Here is an 18,409-nt window from a genome sequence, read left to right on the forward strand (position 1 = left end):
TTGGTGGACGGAAACTGAAAGAAGCCTATCATGTGTCTGTTTGTCCCAACCGCCACCACTGTTTGATAACCAGTGTTGGTATGCTTCGATGTCCATAACTTAGCGGTTTTGCAAAAGAAACTGATAGAATAAGTATCGAGCTTAAAAAAAAAAAGAATAAAGTTATCCACTAGTAGCTCTCTTATTTGATTTTATGATAATCCTGAACAAATCTGTCAATATCTTTCTAATTAGTTTAATATTCCTGAACATGTCTACCAGATATTTTCTGTGAAGAAGATGGTTCCAGAGAATTTAACAAGGCCTATTCATGTCCTGCTTGTAAGTAATTTACTGTTTTTCACTTAGTTTACATGGTTGATCAGCCTAGTAAAAGTAAAAACAAATAAAAATTCCCCAGACTCAGTTGTGTATGGAGATAGATATAATGTGTGTGTATGTATATATATATATACAGAGAGAGAGAGTACATTTAAACACGAGAAATTATAACAGGCGATTTCAAAGGGAATGAAAAAATAAAAACTTTTACCTTGTTTTCACGGTTAGACCTATAGGTTTCGAATTCTTTTAGCAAATAAAATAATTTACTAGGCAAATTCTCTTCAGTAACCAGCCGTCAAAGATTAACTTATAATTATGTGTTTAAATGTACAGTATTTTATATTGAATAATATGTCGTCTATTGACTTTTTATACATGCTAGGCCACTGGTGTTTGTGTGTTTATGTTTGTCGCTTGCTACCACTTGATAACTGGTGTTTGTGTGTTTATGTCCCTGTAATTTAGTAGTGGCAAAAGAGTCCAACAGAATAATTACTAGACTTGAAAAACGAAAAAGAAGAGTTCGGGAGCGGTTTAAAAAAAAATTTTTTTTTTACTAAAACCCTTCAAGGCAGTGCCCCAGCATGGCTGCAGTCCAATGACTGAAACAAGTAAAAAATAAAAAGATAATATGAAGTGACATGAGAGGAGTGGTGATTTGGCTGGTATTTCTAGTCGGTTGACCGACCATGACCTTTAGAGGTAGGAGAGGTGAAGGAGATGTAAGTTGATAGCACATTCTGCAGTGATTTATCATCTGGTTAATGCTGTGGCTGTTGTAAAGGGAACTAGGTCAGCTGGTGTGGAATGGAAGTGGAGGGGGGGATGGACACCATGAGTTCATGACTATGATGATGATGATGATCATTATCATGTAGTTTGGTCACATGATCTACTAAGACAACAAAATCAGAGAAGCGACTTCCTTTTTCTAAAAAATCTTTTGTTTCAGTCACTGCCTTGAAGAATTTTAGTTGAACGAATAAGCCTGGCGCTTATTCTATTAATCTCATGTGGGAACCGCTGTGTTATGGGTATGTAAACACATCAACACCAGTTGTCAAGCAGCGGGTGGGGGACAAACAAAGACACACGCACACACACACACACACACACACGTGTGTATATATATATATATATATATATATATACGACGGGCTTCTTTCAGTTTCCGTCTACCAAATCCACTCATATGGCTTTGGTCGGCCCGAGGCTATCTATAGTAGAAGACATTTGCCCAAAGTGCCACGCAGTAGGACTCTGAACCATGTGGTTGGTAAGCAAGCCACTCCTGCGTAAATGTAATTCTTTTCCCAAATAAATTGCGCTGCATATTTGAGACTCTGATGAAGCTATAAGGTGTTACTCAGGCACTCAACCATGAGTGCACTGCATCTAATAACAGAAACATCTGTAAGCTAATGAAGTTCATAAGATAATCGTTTATTCCTTTGCCATCTCATTTTTCTTATACTTATATTTATATAAGGGCATTACTACAGAATAATGCCACACACCAGACTTCCCAAATAAACATTTTATTACCAAATGCAAGGAAAAGCAACTCTTAAAAAAACCAACCTTTTTTAAGAAAATAAACTCAACTATGTATCGAATGATTTCACAATTACCAGAATAAAATCTAGCTTTCGCTCATCAGCATAGTACGGTACAGATATATAAAAATAGCGAAAGCTAGATTTTATTCTGGTAATCGTTCGATACATAGTTGAGTTTATTTTCTTAAAAAAGGTTGGGTTTTTTTAAGAGATGCTTTTCCTTGCATTCGGTAATAAAATGTGTTTATTTGAGAAGTCTAGTGTGTGGCATTATTCTGTAGTAATGCCCTTATATAAATATAAACGAATAATTATATTCTTGGGAATAGAAAATTCCCTTATGAATTTTTTACACACTAGCTTCCTGATAAAATTTTATCCCATTATTGAATTCATTTTTCTTATATGTAGATGTGTGTGTGTGTGTGAGTGTGCTTGTCCCCTCACCATTGCATGACTACCAGTGTTGTTTGTTTACCCACCCCTATTAGAAATGGATTTGAAATTAACATCTCTGTTTTAATTAATCTATATACAGGTGAAAGCAGCCTTTCTGGAACTTTTGATATTATCAGAATTGACCTTCAACCTTCAGACCAATATAAGTCTGTAAGTATTTATTTCTTTGAGAACTTATTCTAACACAGGGGTTTTCAAACTGTGGTCCGCGGACCACAGGAGGTCCGCAAGGACAAGACAGGGGGTCCGTGGACAGCAAATACTTTTTATTGGCAATTTGATTTTATATATGTTTTTTAATCGAAATCTTTTAATTGACAATAAATCTATTTGTTAAATAAATAAATGTAAAAATATATGTTATTTTAAGCAAATATTTATGTATAAATTTCATAAGCGTTTATAAGGGGGTCCCTAAGGTAAAGCCTGAAAAGTTTGAAAACCCCTGTTCTAACACACAGTTCTTTTTTTTTTTTTATTGTATCTGGTTTTGTGGTTAAGGTGTTGGGATTACAACCTCAGTGTTGTGGGTTCCGTTCCTAAGGTGGGCAGCATGTGTTCTTGAGCAAGACATTTCATCATTATAATTTGTCTCTTTTCCATGTTGTCATGGGTTGTATGGTTTGACGGGATCCAGTGAAGCTGCCAGGCTGCACTGATCTCGAGTGTCAGCTTTAAGATGGTTTCTATGGCTGGATGCCCTTCCTAATGCCAACCATCTTGTAGTGTTTACTGGGTGCTTTTAGCATGCCTGTGGCACTCGTGAGGTCACCAAGTAAGCTGCAAGGCAGAAAACGAACAGAAAACAGAGCTTAAAGTCCCCATGACTAAATAGGGGTGTGAGAGTATTAGAGATGGGGAGGTGGATTTATGCTAGATGCTGGGGATGTGGTGGGGCTGAAGTCTGATGGAGGAACAAGTGCAGGTATGTTGCTGTAGAGGGGATACATAGCTACACTCCATTATATAAGGGTGGGTGGGAGTATTTGAGAAGAAGATAAAGATGATGGTGATAGGGTACCAGAACAAACTCTCAAGGTATAAGGTGAGCATAAGAGGGGACAGAAACAGTGGATCAGGAGTGGGGTAGAAGAGAGCTGACCAAAGTTTTGTGAAGGGATTTGGTAGGCGGAAACTGAAAGAAGCCTGATGTGTGTGTGTGTGTCTGATTGGCCTCCACCACCACTTGACATCTGGTGTTGGTGTGCATTTATGTCTCTGTAACTTAGTGGTTCAGCAAAATAGAATGAACGAATCGATTCATTTGTCTAAAAATTCTTGAAGCTGGTGCCCCAGCATGACCACAGTCTAATGACTGAAACAGGTAAAAGATAAAAACAGATGCTTTTCAGTTTCTGTCTACGAAATCCACTCTCAAGTAATTATGTTCCTTTGTTTTTATTTAGATGGTCCTTGCTGGTCAAAAACCAGAAGTTATCATGGAAATATGTTCAAGGGCCCTTTCCTTTTGGACATACCAGGTAAGTAGTTGTTGTCGTTTAATCTGAGGTTGTTATTCTTCGAGCAAGAATATAACACTGTGTAACATGATTTTTGTCCTTGGGTAGTAACTCTTATTTCCTATTTGCTTATCTCTAGAAAGAATGAATAATGGCTCATGTTTCCTTCAAACTTTGCTTTTCTTACATGTATTCAAACCCCAAAAGATCCCTCTCAACACATGGCTATGATGTTCCCTCACTACTGCTCATCATCAAAGACCTGCTCAAGTCGTTAAGGTCAAGCAACTGACAAGCTAATCTGAGGTATTGAGCTGAATATTTGCTATAACGATACTTCTGCTTCAGCAATTCAGTGTTGAATCTGTGAGAAATGTAATGGAAAATAGGTCAGTTACAATACATTGATGTTCAAATGACAAAAGCAAAGTTTGAAGAGAATAATAGTGATTTCCTTTGATTTCTGGAGAGAAGCAAATAGGAATTAACACTTATTGACCAAAGACAAAAAAAGAAAAAAATGTTACAGGGTAATCAAAGCCCTTTCCATTTAGTGACCATCCTGTCTTTTTTTTTTTTTTAAGGCAGTAGGGCAGAGATTGGCATAGTGCCCAATATTGACCCTTTTGTGGGTTGGTGGGTGGGAGTCTTCATGGTTATCTGAGGGGTTTGTTGTCATAATCATCATCATTTAACATCAATCAGTTTTCTATGCCAGCATGTGTTTGACAGGAACTGGCAAGCCAGAGGACTTTGCTGAGATCCAATGTCTGGTTTGGCAATATGTCCAGTTGAAGAAACCATGCCAGAACAGACACTTGGAACCTGGTGCAACTCCCTGGCTGGCCAGCTCCTGCCAAACCGTCCAACCCATACCAGCATGGAAAGTAGCGTTAAAATGACGATGATGAATGTTGACATTTACCACCACCACTTCACTCAGCCAGTAACAAGTGTGGAATACTGACATTTGTGCACATGCGCATACACACGCACACACACACACACACACACATAACAGGCTTCCTGCAGTTTCCATCTACCAGACCCTCACAAGGCATTGGTCATTCCAAGGCCAGAGGAGCAGACCATTATAATGAACTATCTTCAATGAGTCCAAGATGCACTATCTTACCTTTCTCTTTTTTTTTTTTTGCACTTGTTTCAGTCATTAGATTATGGCCATGCTGGAGCACCCACCTTGAAGAGTTTTAGTTGAATGAATTGGTGTCCAGTTTAAAAATTTTTTTTATCCAATTGCTCATTTTTGCCGAACTGCTAAGTTATGGGGACATAAATATACCAACTCTGGTGGTCAAGCGGTGGAGGAGGACAGACAGACAGACGCACATGAATGTCTTCTTTCAGTTTCTGTCTATTAAAACCACTTACAAGGCTTTGGTCAGCCCGAGGCTATAGTAGAAGACACTTGCCCAAGGTGCCATGCAGTGGGACTGAACCCTGAACAAACTTCTTACCACTGTCATACCTGTATCTTTGTAGATGATACCCAACATAAATATCTTCTACATAGGCGCAGGAGTGGCTGTGTGGTAAGTAGCTTGCTTACCAACCACATGGTTCAGGGTTCAGTCCCACTGCGTGGCACCTTGGGCAAGTGTCTTCTACTATAGCCTCAGGCCGACCAAAGCCTTGTGAGTGGATTTGGTAGACGGAAACTGAAATAAGTCTGTCGTATATATATATATATATATATGTGTGTGTGTGTGTGTGTTTGTGTGTCTGTGTTTGTCCCCCCACTATCGCTTGACAACCGATGCTGGTGTGTTTACGTCCCCCGTATCTTAGCGGTTCGGCAAAAAGAAACCGATAGAATAAGTACTAGGCTTACAAAGAATAAGTCCTGGGGTCAATTTTCTCGACTAAAGGTGGTGCTCCAGCATGGCCGCAGTCAAATGACTGAAACAAGTAGAAGTGTATATCTTGGTCACCCCTCCCCAAAATGACACATCCCGTATCTAGATCGGCATTCCAGTACTGGCTTGGAGTGAAACAAGGACAATTATACCTGTTGTTGACTAAATCTTAGTGACCCAGTAGCTTTGTGTGTCAGGCGATTCAACTAGTTGTTGTCTAGTTACACTGTTACCAAGTTGTCATGTGGCCCACTTGCCACTGAATGGTCGAATTGAATCATTTACATAGATACAATGTTTATCAGCCGTTAACTTATGAAATAGAGGTGCAAGCATGGTAGCTGTGTGGTAACAAGTTTGCTTCCCACCCACATTGTTTCCGGTTCAGTCCCACTGTGTTGCCTCTTGTGCAAGTGTCTACTACTATAGCCCTGACCTTATGAGTGGATTTGGTAGACAGAAACTGAAAGAAGCCCATCATATATATATATATATATATATATATATGCTCGAAACATTAAAGACTTTCTCAATTCCCGAGCGTTATACTAATACATCTATTTGTTTTCTACGGCATTTGGGCCGATCTTGGACTTTCCAGCATGACAATGACCTAAAACACACCTCGCACCTACTCAGAGATTACATTACATTAGTATCCCTCAATCCTGACCAACCCCTGCATCTTTTGTCATCATTCATCCCTTATCCACCTCTCCTTACATCCACCCTTCAACCATACCCAATCTTTATGGTTGTTGCGTACCCCCTCCCTCAAATTCCCTCCTCTCTTGCTCCCCCCTACACTCGTGCAATCCCCAAATCACCCCTCCACAATCCTAGTTCTGTCCTCACTCACTTTTAATTACTTTGTACCCTAAGGGCCAACCTTAATTCCTCATTAGCACTATTTATCTCTGCACTTTCTACCAGCTTTTCTCACCCTCTCTACTAAATGTGAATAGCTGTGCAACTCCTCTGCAACAAGAACATGCTTTGTTCCTGCCCCCTCAAACTTTAACTCCTCCCCCCACACACCTAGGGGTTTTTAGTCTTGCTGTGGTGTATGCGTGCAAGTAGATGTAATCGGCTTACCTCGGTTTTCCTTCCTTTGCACGAGTCTGACCTGCGGTATCCGATCCTCGCGACTGGCCCCTCCCGAAGAACACTAGAAATAGCAGCTGCTTCTCCCAACACCTAGACGATCGCATGGCACGTCCTCTCCTCACAACAACCCCATTTGAAAAGGGCACGAAATTCCGATCGAGGCTCCCTCTGCCCTTCTTCCTCTTCCAGTCAGCTCGCCGTTCCGGTCAGCTCGCCTTTCCGGTCAGCTCGCCGTTCCGGTCAGCTCCCCAGTTGCTGACGTCATGCCACACTTGCAAATTGTATTGCAACTTTACACTTGTAGTGGTGGCACAACAAAGCACCCACTACATGCTTCATTCAAAATCCTTGCCTGTGACCCCACTGAATTTTTTGTGCACCTGATTCACAATATTCAGTTCTTGATACACAGGAGTGTATATTCATGTGTCATTGTCATCATTTAGCATCAATTTCATCAAAATATATCTTCTTTGTATCTTTTCTATAATTATTTCCCTGGACATTGCTCTGATAAACTTAGCTTGTATCCTCTATCAAGATCTTTATATGTAGCCCTGCTTCTCTTCTCAGCTACATTGCTTCTCTATTAAGCTTCCAGTTCATCATAAGACCTTTTATTCCAATAACTTCTTTCCTTAAACTGCTGCTCTCTGAAATTCGTCATCGTCTTGTTTTCCTCTGGGCTATGATACTCAGTCCTTCAAGCTTTCTTATTTCTTTATTGCCCACAAGGGGCTAAACATAGAGGGCACAAACAAAGGTCTTTCAAGCTTTCTGTCAACCAACATCTTATGAATTTGTAGGACCTTTCTTTTCCTTGTTTGTAGTTTCTTAATGCTGCTGGGGCCTCAAGCTTTGCTTGGGACAACATCATATAATACTACTAATAATAGAACCCCTAGATCAGCCATGTTTGAGCAGATCTATAATCAAAAAACATTCCAATCTTAATATGGCACTTTTGTTTCTTTTTCTTTGTCTAAATGATGTATTGAGCATTACATTATCCACTGTGTCCTGTGCCTTCTTTTTTTTGAAAACTGTAGGGTGTGATTTAGCTGCTATTTTTAGCATAGAGGCTCCCTATTCCTTGGCATATAAATTATGATTTTGTAACGTGATGTCTTAGACAATTAAATAAAATATCTATATATTGTCTGTCTATCTGTCTACCTCACACACACACACACACACATATACTCATCAACACCACATGTAATCAATCTCACTCTCTTTCTCACACACACACACACACACACACACAAATCCGTTTTGCCGCTACCCTTTGTGTGTTCCATATTTCTTGAGAAATTCTTTGACCAACATAAAGCAACTATATCTAAACAGTAGTGGCAAGACAAGATTTCTTTGTTGTTATTCACTCTGAACAAAAAACTTTCAGTCAGACACTAAATTTTATGTCTATCCATGGCCTCAACTACAATTTAATATCTTAAAAAACAAAGGAAAACTTCTTATCTAATATGAAAAAAAACCAAAACAAAAGAAAACTTTGACTACTTTAGTTTGTGGGTTCTCTTTCATTAACTTCAAAGGCGCACCCTAGGGTATGTTGGTCAAGAAGTTTGCTTCCAAACTACATGGTTTTGGGTTCAATCCCACTGTATGGTATCTTGGACAAGTGGCTTCAGCTATTGCCCCTGGCTGACCCAGAGCCTTGCGAGTAGATTCGGTGTATATATATATATATATATATATATATATATATATATAAATAAATATAATATATATACAATCAAACCTTGAGAGAGGCATTATGCGGGTAATAAACACAAGCACTGGTTCAGTCCTTTATTTATTTATAAACAGTATATAGTTTTTTTTTTTTTTAAATACTGTTTATAAATTAATAAAGGACTGAACCAATGCGTGTGTTTATTACCGGCATAATGCCTCTCCCAAGGTTTAATTGTATTTCTTTCAACACATGTATCCACATCAAGAATCTTGCACACCAAATACACATAAGAAATAATATATATATATATATATATATATATATATATATAGATATATAGATATATATATATATATAGATATATAAATATAATATATATATATATATATATATATATATATATATAGGCGTAGGAGTGGCTGTGTGGTAAGTAGCTTGCTTACAAACCACATGGTCCCGGGTTCAGTCCCACTGCGTGGCATCTTGGGCAAGTGTCTTCTACTATAGCCTCGGGCCGACCAATGCCTTGTGAGTGGATTTGGTAGACGGAAACTGAAAGAAGCCTGTCGTATATATGTATATATATATGTATGTGTGTATGTGTTTGTATGTCTGTGTTTGTCCCCCCAACATCGCTTGACAACCGATGCTGGTGTGTTTATGTCCCTGTAACTTAGCGGTTCGGCAAAAGAGACCGAAAGAATAAGTACTAGGCTTCCAAAGAATAAGTCCTGGGGTCGATTTGCTCGACTAAAGGCGGTGCTCCAGCATGGCCACAGTCAAAAGACTGAAACAAGTAAAAGAGTATATATATACATATATATATATATATATATATATATATATATATATCTGTTACATCGGAAATCTGCAATGGCTCCATAACTACTGTCTCAGCTACAACATTGGAGCCCTAGTAATCTGTTACAGCACTTACCTAGTGTACCTAATGAAAGAACTAAACATTTTCTTGTACCATGTAATTGTTCCCCCTGATGTATGTAGTGATTTTTCATTGTCTTTCTCTTGTTCTTATTACAGTCTCATCAAGAGAGAGTCTACCAGGAATATATTGCCAGCAAAGTTAAAGAAAAGGCAACTCAACTTGAACAATATTATGAAGAAGTTGTGTCTAGGATTCAGTCTGAATTGTGTTGTATCCTTTCCTGCCATTGTTGTATTTATATTTTGTCTTTTACTTGTTTCAGTCATTAGACTGTGGCCATGCTGGGGCAATGCCTTGAAGAATTTTTAGTTGAATGAGTCGACCCCAGTACTTTTTTTTCTTTTTTTAAAGCCCTGTACTTATTTTGTTGGTTTCTTTTACTGAACTGCTAAGCTACGGGAATGTAAACACATCAACACCAGTTGTCAAGCGGTGGTGGTGGGACAAACGCACACACACACACACACACACACACACACACATTTGTACATATCCTATCTCTTACTTGTTTCAGTCTGTGGCCATGCTGGGGGACCACCTTGAAGAATTTTAGTCACATGAGTTGATCACATGAATTGTTTTTAAAGCCTGATACTTATTCGATTTCTATTGCTGAACTGCTAAGTTACAAGGGCATAAATGCATTAACAACAGTTGTCAAGTGGTGGTGGTGGTGGTGGTGGTGGTGGGGCAAACATAGACACACACACATATACTTACATACATACATACATACATACACACACACACACACATATATATATATATATATATAATGCAAGAGAGTTAGGGGGTTGAGGATTCAACCCACTAAGGGATAGTATCTATCAGGCCTAGCGAATCATGCATGTACCCCCATTTCAGCATTTCATCTGCTAATTACTCCGGCACGCAGGAGCTATTCGGATAGAATAGGGCATGCCAACGCTAGGCCGAAACAGCTGTAAGTTTCTGTACACTTTCAAATTCCTAATGTACTTTATATTTGTAACCTTTATTGTTAATATAACATGGTATGTCATAAGCATTTGTTTATTGTGGTTTTTGTCATTTTAGTTACAAAATAAATTAATTAATTCAACGGAATACACTGTCTGCAAGTCGATGGATACCGCATATTCTCCTCCATTTTCTAATTGCTATATATATAGATATATATATATATATATATATGACAGGTTTCTTTTAGTTTCTGTCTGCCAAATCCACGAATGAGGCTTTGCTCACACTGAGGCTATAGTAGGAGACACTTGCCCAATGTGCCACATAGTGGGATTGAACCCAGAACCATGTGGTTGGGAAGCAAACCTCTTACCTTGCACCCACCCATGCCGGGACTGCTATATTTAGTGGTTATTTAAGCAATGAATTTGTGATGGAAAGGAAGCAAAAAGACAGAGGCGAAGAGAGAATTACGGTAGTCTTAGCTGTCAGTCCGGAAAAAGGGCCACTTTAGACATCCACATGCTGTCACGATCTCCAAGGTTCACTCCACGTTCATGTGCACTACTCCTTGCTCTGCTGTCTCTCACGTCTGCTCTGATGTGCTGTTTGCCTCTGACTGCCTTCATGCTTCACTGAATGCCGCATGTCCACCGCAGCACTTCTGGTGGGATCCACAGGCCCCACTTCCGATAGGACATGCCTACTCCCTCACTTCTGCTCCTTCCCTACTTAGTGCTAGTTGAGAGGTTAAATCTAAAAACAAAACAAAAAAAAAATCCCCCCAAAATGCAGAGGAGCAGGTCTGGTCATGTGGTTGAAAGGTTTTCTTCCCCGCTATATGGTTACAGGTTCGATCCCACTGATTGGCATCTTAAACAAGTGTATTCTTCCAAAGCCCAAGACCAACCAAAGCCTTGTGGGTGAATGTTTGAGCGGGACACTGAAAGATGTCTGTTCTATGTATTTATGTACATACATGTGTGTATGTGTGTGTGCGTGTGTGTGTTAGTGTTCCATCATATGATGGTTGTAAACGAGGGTCACTGTTATACAAGCAGTGTCGTTTATTTCCAGTATTCTGTGTAAACATGTCTGGCCATGAGGAAATATTACTTTGCTCATTGCTTAGAAATAGATGAGGTTTGGTAACTAGAAAATCTGCCCCATTAATCTAACCCATGCAAACATGGGTGGACCTTAAAAAGACAGTGATGATGATGGTTCTTGTGATTGAATCTAAAATAACTCCTTGTAATTTTCCTTATCAGTAAATAAAGCTCTGAAGCTACAGCAAAATGGTAAGTTGCCATGTTATGTTACAAAGAAATGTCTCACTTCATGATGTCGTTGTTGCTTTTTAACCTTTGGATCAACATTAATACAAATTCACTCACAAAGGCATTGGTCAACCCAGGGCTGTAGGAGAAGACAGTTACCCAAAGTTCCATGTGTTTGTGAAACCCTTTAGCATTGAAACCAGCCATATCCAGCCAAAATATTCTAGCTGTTTTATGTTCAAACTAGCCAGATCTGGCCTCTCACACCTACCTTGCAATGTCATTCTAACGATTAACAGATACCTTATCAAAATCTCAAAGCTACAAAATAAAGCATGATTTATACAAAGCAATGTAAATGAAAAAGCATTACTTTCGATAGAATAATGTGAATGTTAAAGGATTAAACCACACAGCCACACCTAAGAATCATCATCATCATCATCATCATTTAGCATCCATTCTCCATGCTGGTATGGGTTGAACGATTTGACAGAAGCTGGCTAGCCAGAGGGCTGTGCCAAGTTCTATTGTGTGTTTGGCATGGTTTCTAGAGCTGGATTCCCTTCCTAAAGCCAGTCACTTTACAGAGTGTACTGAGTGCTTATTTTCATGGCAGTAGGACCAGCAGGGGTCACCAAATAATTTGCAAGATGAAGTCCCCTCAGCTGGGGCGTAGTTGTATCAATGGAGGTGGCTTAGTGCTAGTTGATGAGAGGTTAAAAGAAATAAGAGGGATAAAGATGGGTGCGTTGCTGTAGGAGAGCTACAAGGATGCCCGTGTTAGAGAAGAAGGGAGGGGAAGAGAGACTTAGAGAGAAAGATGGAGAGAGTGAGAGAGATGGTGGTGGATATGTGGTTGGATGTTCCATATCGCACAGATTCAGCACAGTGAGTTGCTGAAGCAGAAATATCGTTATAGTAAATACTCTGTTCAGACCTTAATCACTTGAGCATGTCCCTTAGTGGCTGACAATATCTGCTTCTCTGATGATGAGCAGGAGTATTTGTGGGGAGCATCATGGCCATCTGTTGAGAGGGATTCTTTAGGGTTTGAATAGATATCATAACAAAAGCATAGTTTGAAGGAAATGTTAGTCATTTTTCATACTTTCTAGGGGTAAGCAAACAGGAAATAACAGTTGCTACCCAAGAACAAAAATTATGCACATAAGATGTACCATCTTGAGCGTGACCGTTGCCAGTCCCGCCTGACTGGCCTTTGTAGGGTTTTCGAGCGAGATCGTTGCCAGTGCCCCTGGACTGGCTCTTGTGCGGGTGGCACATAAAAGACACCATTTCGAGCGTGGCCGTTTTCGTGCGGGTGACACGTTAAAGCACCCACTACACTCTATGAGTGGTTGGCGTTAGGAAGGGCATCCAGCAGTAGAAACTCTGCCAAATTAGATTGGAGCTTGGTGTTGCCATCCGGTTTCACCAGTCCTCAGTCAAATCGTCCAACCCATGCTAGCATGGAAAGCGGACGTTAAACGATGATGATGATGATGATGATGAGAGTTATGAATCTCTGATAATTTTGGTCAATTTCTGTGGTTTCAGCCACCAAAAAGGAACTGGAGACCACTAAAAAGAAATATGGTGAAGTTGCTGAAAAATTGGTGGAAAAAACAAGACAATGCCAGAAGCTCCAGGTTGTTTTATCTTCTATTTTTTTTTCACTTGTTAGGCTGTGGCCATGCTGGGGCATCACTTTGAAGGATTTTTAGTAGAAAGAATCAACCTCTACTTTTTGTTTCAAAGTCAAGTACTTATTCTATTGGTCTGCTTTGCTGAACTGCTAAGTTATGGGGACGTAAACAAGACACACACACACTTACATCTTTTATTTTTTACTTGTTTCAGTCATTAGGCTGTGGCCATACTGGAGCACCACATTGAAGAATTTTTAGGGGAATGAATTGACCCTAGTATTTACTTGTTTTAAAACCTGGTATTTATTTCATTAGTCTCTTTTACTGAACTGCCAGGTTATGAGACGTAAACACACCAACACCAGCTGTCAATTGTTTGTTGGGGGACATACAGGCACAAAGACACATACACATATATGATGGGCTTCATTTAGTTTCTGGCTATTCTTCTAACAGTCACCCATCTTTCAATAAATTTGCTATGAGACAGCACTTCCCTCTCTACTCTCATCTTCCTTTTCAAGTGGAACTTGAAAAAGTTGATGAGGCCTTGGCCAAAGAGGAAAGTGTCTGACTTTAGCCCTTTCAAACGGGTCCACCATACCACCTCTTTTGCTACAGCCACTAGGCATAGGAAAATTGCCTTGCCCTCCCTGTTAAAGGAGGTCGGCGGGTCAATCCTCACGATGGATTCAGCTGATAGCAGGATCCATCCTAATCAAAATAATGATAATGGTTTCAAAAGGATGATGGCATTTCACCTCAGAATGTAAAAATGGATGAAATGCCACTAAGCACTTTGTCTAGCGGGCTAATGCTTCTCCTTTCTGCTATGGGCACAAGGCCTGAAATTTTAGGGGCAGTCGAGTACATCAACCTCTTTGCTTAACTGATACTTCTTCTACTGATCCCCAAAGGATGGAAGGCAGTCGACTTCAGGGGCAATTTGAACTCCGAATGCAAGGCTGGAGGAAACGCCATGAAGCATTTTGTCTGACGCACTAACCATTCTACCAGATCATCACATTAATAATGTTAATACTACTACTAAGAGTAATAATGACTATATCTTTTTTGTCTCTGTTACTTGACTCCGTCATTAGACTGCGGCCATTCTGGGGCACCGTCTTCAATTTCTTTTAGTCAAATGAAAATGCTCTCAGTACATGTTTTTTTTTTTAAAGCCTGGTACTTATTCTATCTTTGCTGAGCCACTAAGTTACAAGAATGTAAACACACCAACACCGGTTGTCTAGTGGTGATGGTGGGGAACAAACACAGACTTAAAGAGACACACATACACAACAGGCTTCTTTCAGTTTCCTTCTACCAAAACCACTCACAAGGCTCTGGTTGGCCTGAGGCTATAGTAGAAAACACTTGCCCAAGGTGACATGCAGTGGGACTGAACCTGGAACCATGGTTGTCAAATACTAGTGGGGAACAAACAAAGACCCCCCCACTTATACGACAGGCTTCTTTCAGTTTCCACCTACCAAATCCATTCACAAGGCTTTGGTCCCTTCAAGGCTATAGTAGAATTTACTTGCCCAAGGTGCAACACAGTGGGACTGTACCAGGAACCATGCCCCTATATTTTATTTCTTATGTTCCTCTTTTGTATTTTTCAGTCAATGTATGATGTGATACGTAGAAAGTTAATTTCTCCCATCAATTATGAAAAGGAATGCCCGGAGAAAGTCTGCAACGGTTTTCGAAACGAGAACTTCATTCTGTCTTTATCTTCTGCTGATGGTAAACCTTTTTTTCTTCATTATTCCTTTATCATTTTGAAATAATCTTTTACTTTTCATTGCTAGCTTGTTTCAATCATTGGATTGCGGTCATGCTGTGGCACTGCCCTGAAGGGTTTTGGTTGAATGAATTGCTCCCGGTACTTTATTCTTTTATTCGTTTCAGTCATTTGATTGCGGCCACGCTGGAGCACTGCCTTAAAGGGTTTTTAGTTGAACAAATCAACCCCAGGACTTATTCTGTTGGTCTCTTTGGTTGAACTGCTAAGTTATGGGGGACATAAAAACACCAGCATTGGTTGTCAAGCAATGGCGGAAACACAAACACAGACATGCACACATAAACACATGCATACACATATACTCTTTTACTTTTTTACTTGTTTCAGTCTTTTGACTGCGGCCATGCTGGAGCACTGCCTTTAGTCGAGCAAATTGACCCCAGGACTTATTCTTTGGGAGCCTAGTACTTATTCTATCGGTCTCTTTTGCCGAACCGCTAAGTTGCGGGGACGTAAACACACCAGCATCGGTTGTCAAGCGATGGTGGGGGGACAAACACAGACACACATACACGACAGGCATCTTTCAGTTTCATTCTACCAAATTCACTTATAGGGCTTTTGTTGGCCTGAGGCTATTGTGGCAGGCATTTGTCCTATGTTCCACACACTGGGACTGAACTAGAAACCATAGAGTTGTAAAGCAAACATCTTACCACGCATCCGTAGAGTCAGCTTTGTATCAGATTGTTAATTTCTTTTTAGATTTTTGTTTTTTTTAGAAACATCATTATTTTCATCAATGTTTGCATTTCATTCCATTCAGCCACTCTTTGGCCACAGCCCTGATGAAAGCCTTAGCATGCCATGGCCACTTTATGCTCCTTTTAGGCCTACATATCAACACTGGTTTATTGTGGGTTGGCTGGACTGTTTCCCTGGCCAGCGATTAGCCCTTGACAAAGTTTAACCTCAGAATGCTAAGAGCCATAACGGTTGTGTAACATGAATTTTGGTACTTGGGTAGCAAGTGTTAGATATAAGATATGTGTGTGTGTGTATATATATATATATGTATGTATGGTGGGCTTCTTTCATTTTCTGTCTATCAAATCCACTGAAGGCTTTGGTTGGCCTGAGGCTATAGTTGAAGACACCTGCCCAAGGTTTCATGCAGTGGGACTGAACTGGGAACCATGTGGTTGGGAAGCAAGCTTCTTACCACACAGCCATGTCAAACCCCCTACCCCTCTAAACGGTCCTCTAAATGAAAACAAAAGTACCATGTGAAACTTTGATTCATCTTGGTTATCTTCTTTGATAGCCAGCTGACTTTGCCCTTCGTCCACCTCGGAGTATAAATAGCAGGCATAGTACTGTATGTGTGAAGTGGCAAAACAGCAATGATAATTGACCCAAACATTTGAAGGTGGTGCTCCAGCATGGCTGTGGTCCAATGATTCAGATCAATCAAATGAGATTAACCAGTTTGAAATATTTCCATTATTCTGCAGCTGTCCTCCGGAAGCTCTACACCCCTTCATCAGCTCCACCTGCAAGCAAGAATTGTGACGATGGTAAGTATATATGTCTCACTAGGTCTTTGTTCAGTGTATCACTTCCCCCCCTTCTCTCTCTCTCTATATATATATATATATACGAGGGGCAGTCAATGATTACCTGCACTTTTGTCATAACGTATCGTTATTATTGTCACACGGCTTTCTGCACATGCATGCTTATAGTTGGTACTGTAGTGGTCATATGACCGAAGTCTGAACCTGATCGTTGCCATTTCTTCTTTCTGGTTTCCCAGTGTAAGCATGGCCGCTCCATCAGCAAAGAGCACTAAAGAAGAACAAAGAGCAGTGATCCGATTTCTCTGGTTGGAAGGTGTGTCAGGCGCTGAAATTCATCGGAGGTTTTTAACACAGTACAGGAACATATTGTTTCTGAGTTGCTTATGGATTGTTCCATGGAATTATCCCTCTTTCATTCAACATACATTTCTCTTGAATTTCTTTCATATTGTTTCTAAGCTGCTTATGGATTGTTCCATGGAATTATCCCTCTTTCATTCAACATACATTTCTCTTGAATTTCTTTCATATTGTTTCTAAGCTGCTTATGGATTGTTCCATGGAATTATCCCTCTTTCATTCAACATACATTTGTCTTGAATTTCTTTCATATTGTTTCTAAGCTGCTTATGGATTGTTCCATGGAATTATCCCTCTTTCATTCAACATACATTTCTCTTGAATTTCTTTCATATTGTTTCTGAGCTGCTTATGGATTGTTCCATGGAATTATCCCTCTTTCATTCAACATACATTTCTCTTGAATTTCTTTCATATTGTTTCTGAGCTGCTTATGGATTGTTCCATGGAATTATCCCTCTTTCATTCAACATACATTTCTCTTGAATTTCTTTCATATTGTTTCTGAGCTGCTTATGGATTGTTCCATGGAATTATCCCTCTTTCATTCAACATATATTTCTCTTGAATTTCTTTCATATTGTTTCTAAGCTGCTTATGGATTGTTCCATGGAATTATCCCTCTTTCATTCAACATACATTTCTCTTGAATTTCTTTCATATTGTTTCTGAGCTGCTTATGGATTGTTCCATGGAATTATCCCTCTTTCATTCAACATACATTTCTCTTGAATTTCTTTCATATTGTTTCTGAGCTGCTTATGGATTGTTCCATGGAATTATCCCTCTTTCATTCAACATACATTTCTCTTGAATTTCTTTCATATTGTTTCTGAGCTGCTTATGGATTGTTCCATGGAATTATCCCTCTTTCATTCAACATACATTTCTCTTGAATTTCTTTCATATTGTTTCTGAGCTGCTTATGGATTGTTCCATGGAATTATCCCTCTTTCATTCAACATACATTTCTCTTGAATTTCTTTCATATTGTTTCTGAGCTGCTTATGGATTGTTCCATGGAATTATCCCTCTTTCATTCAACATACATTTCTCTTGAATTTCTTTCATATTGTTTCTGAGCTGCTTATGGATTGTTCCATGGAATTATCCCTCTTTCATTCAACATACATTTCTCTTGAATTTCTTTCATATTGTTTCTGAGCTGCTTATGGATTGTTCCATGGAATTATCCCTCTTTCATTCAACATACATTTCTCTTGAATTTCTTTCATATTGTTTCTGAGCTGCTTATGGATTGTTCCATGGAATTATCCCTCTTTCATTCAACATACATTTCTCTTGAATTTCTTTCATATTGTTTCTGAGCTGCTTATGGATTGTTCCATGGAATTATCCCTCTTTCATTCAACATACATTTCTCTTGAATTTCTTTCATATTGTT

The 18,409-nt window shown here is 39.5% G+C and overlaps 1 protein-coding gene across 2 annotated transcripts in view; it reads left to right on the plus strand.

The window, feature by feature from the left end:
- The window catches only part of LOC106868982 (E3 ubiquitin-protein ligase CCNB1IP1), a 30,067-nt gene that overhangs the window by 7,811 nt on the left and 3,847 nt on the right, over nucleotides 1-18,409 (plus strand). The window contains exons 4-11 of one of the 2 annotated variants that reach the window (XM_089343424.1): nucleotides 262-321; nucleotides 2,422-2,492; nucleotides 3,749-3,823; nucleotides 9,530-9,644; nucleotides 11,657-11,677; nucleotides 13,217-13,308; nucleotides 14,940-15,063; nucleotides 16,579-16,641. In XM_089343424.1, the coding sequence (XP_089199550.1) occupies nucleotides 262-321; nucleotides 2,422-2,492; nucleotides 3,749-3,823; nucleotides 9,530-9,644; nucleotides 11,657-11,677; nucleotides 13,217-13,308; nucleotides 14,940-15,063; nucleotides 16,579-16,641 (621 nt within the window). Of the gene's footprint in view, nucleotides 1-261; nucleotides 322-1,235; nucleotides 1,359-2,421; nucleotides 2,493-3,748; nucleotides 3,824-9,529; nucleotides 9,645-11,656; nucleotides 11,678-13,216; nucleotides 13,309-14,939; nucleotides 15,064-16,578; nucleotides 16,642-18,409 lie in introns of those variants that run through there. The other variant, XM_089343425.1, reaches the window with a different exon arrangement.

This window comes from Octopus bimaculoides, chromosome 27 (genome assembly GCF_046866305.1).
Source record: "Octopus bimaculoides isolate indiv1 chromosome 27, ASM4686630v1, whole genome shotgun sequence".
NCBI lineage: Eukaryota > Metazoa > Mollusca > Cephalopoda > Octopoda > Octopodidae > Octopus > Octopus bimaculoides.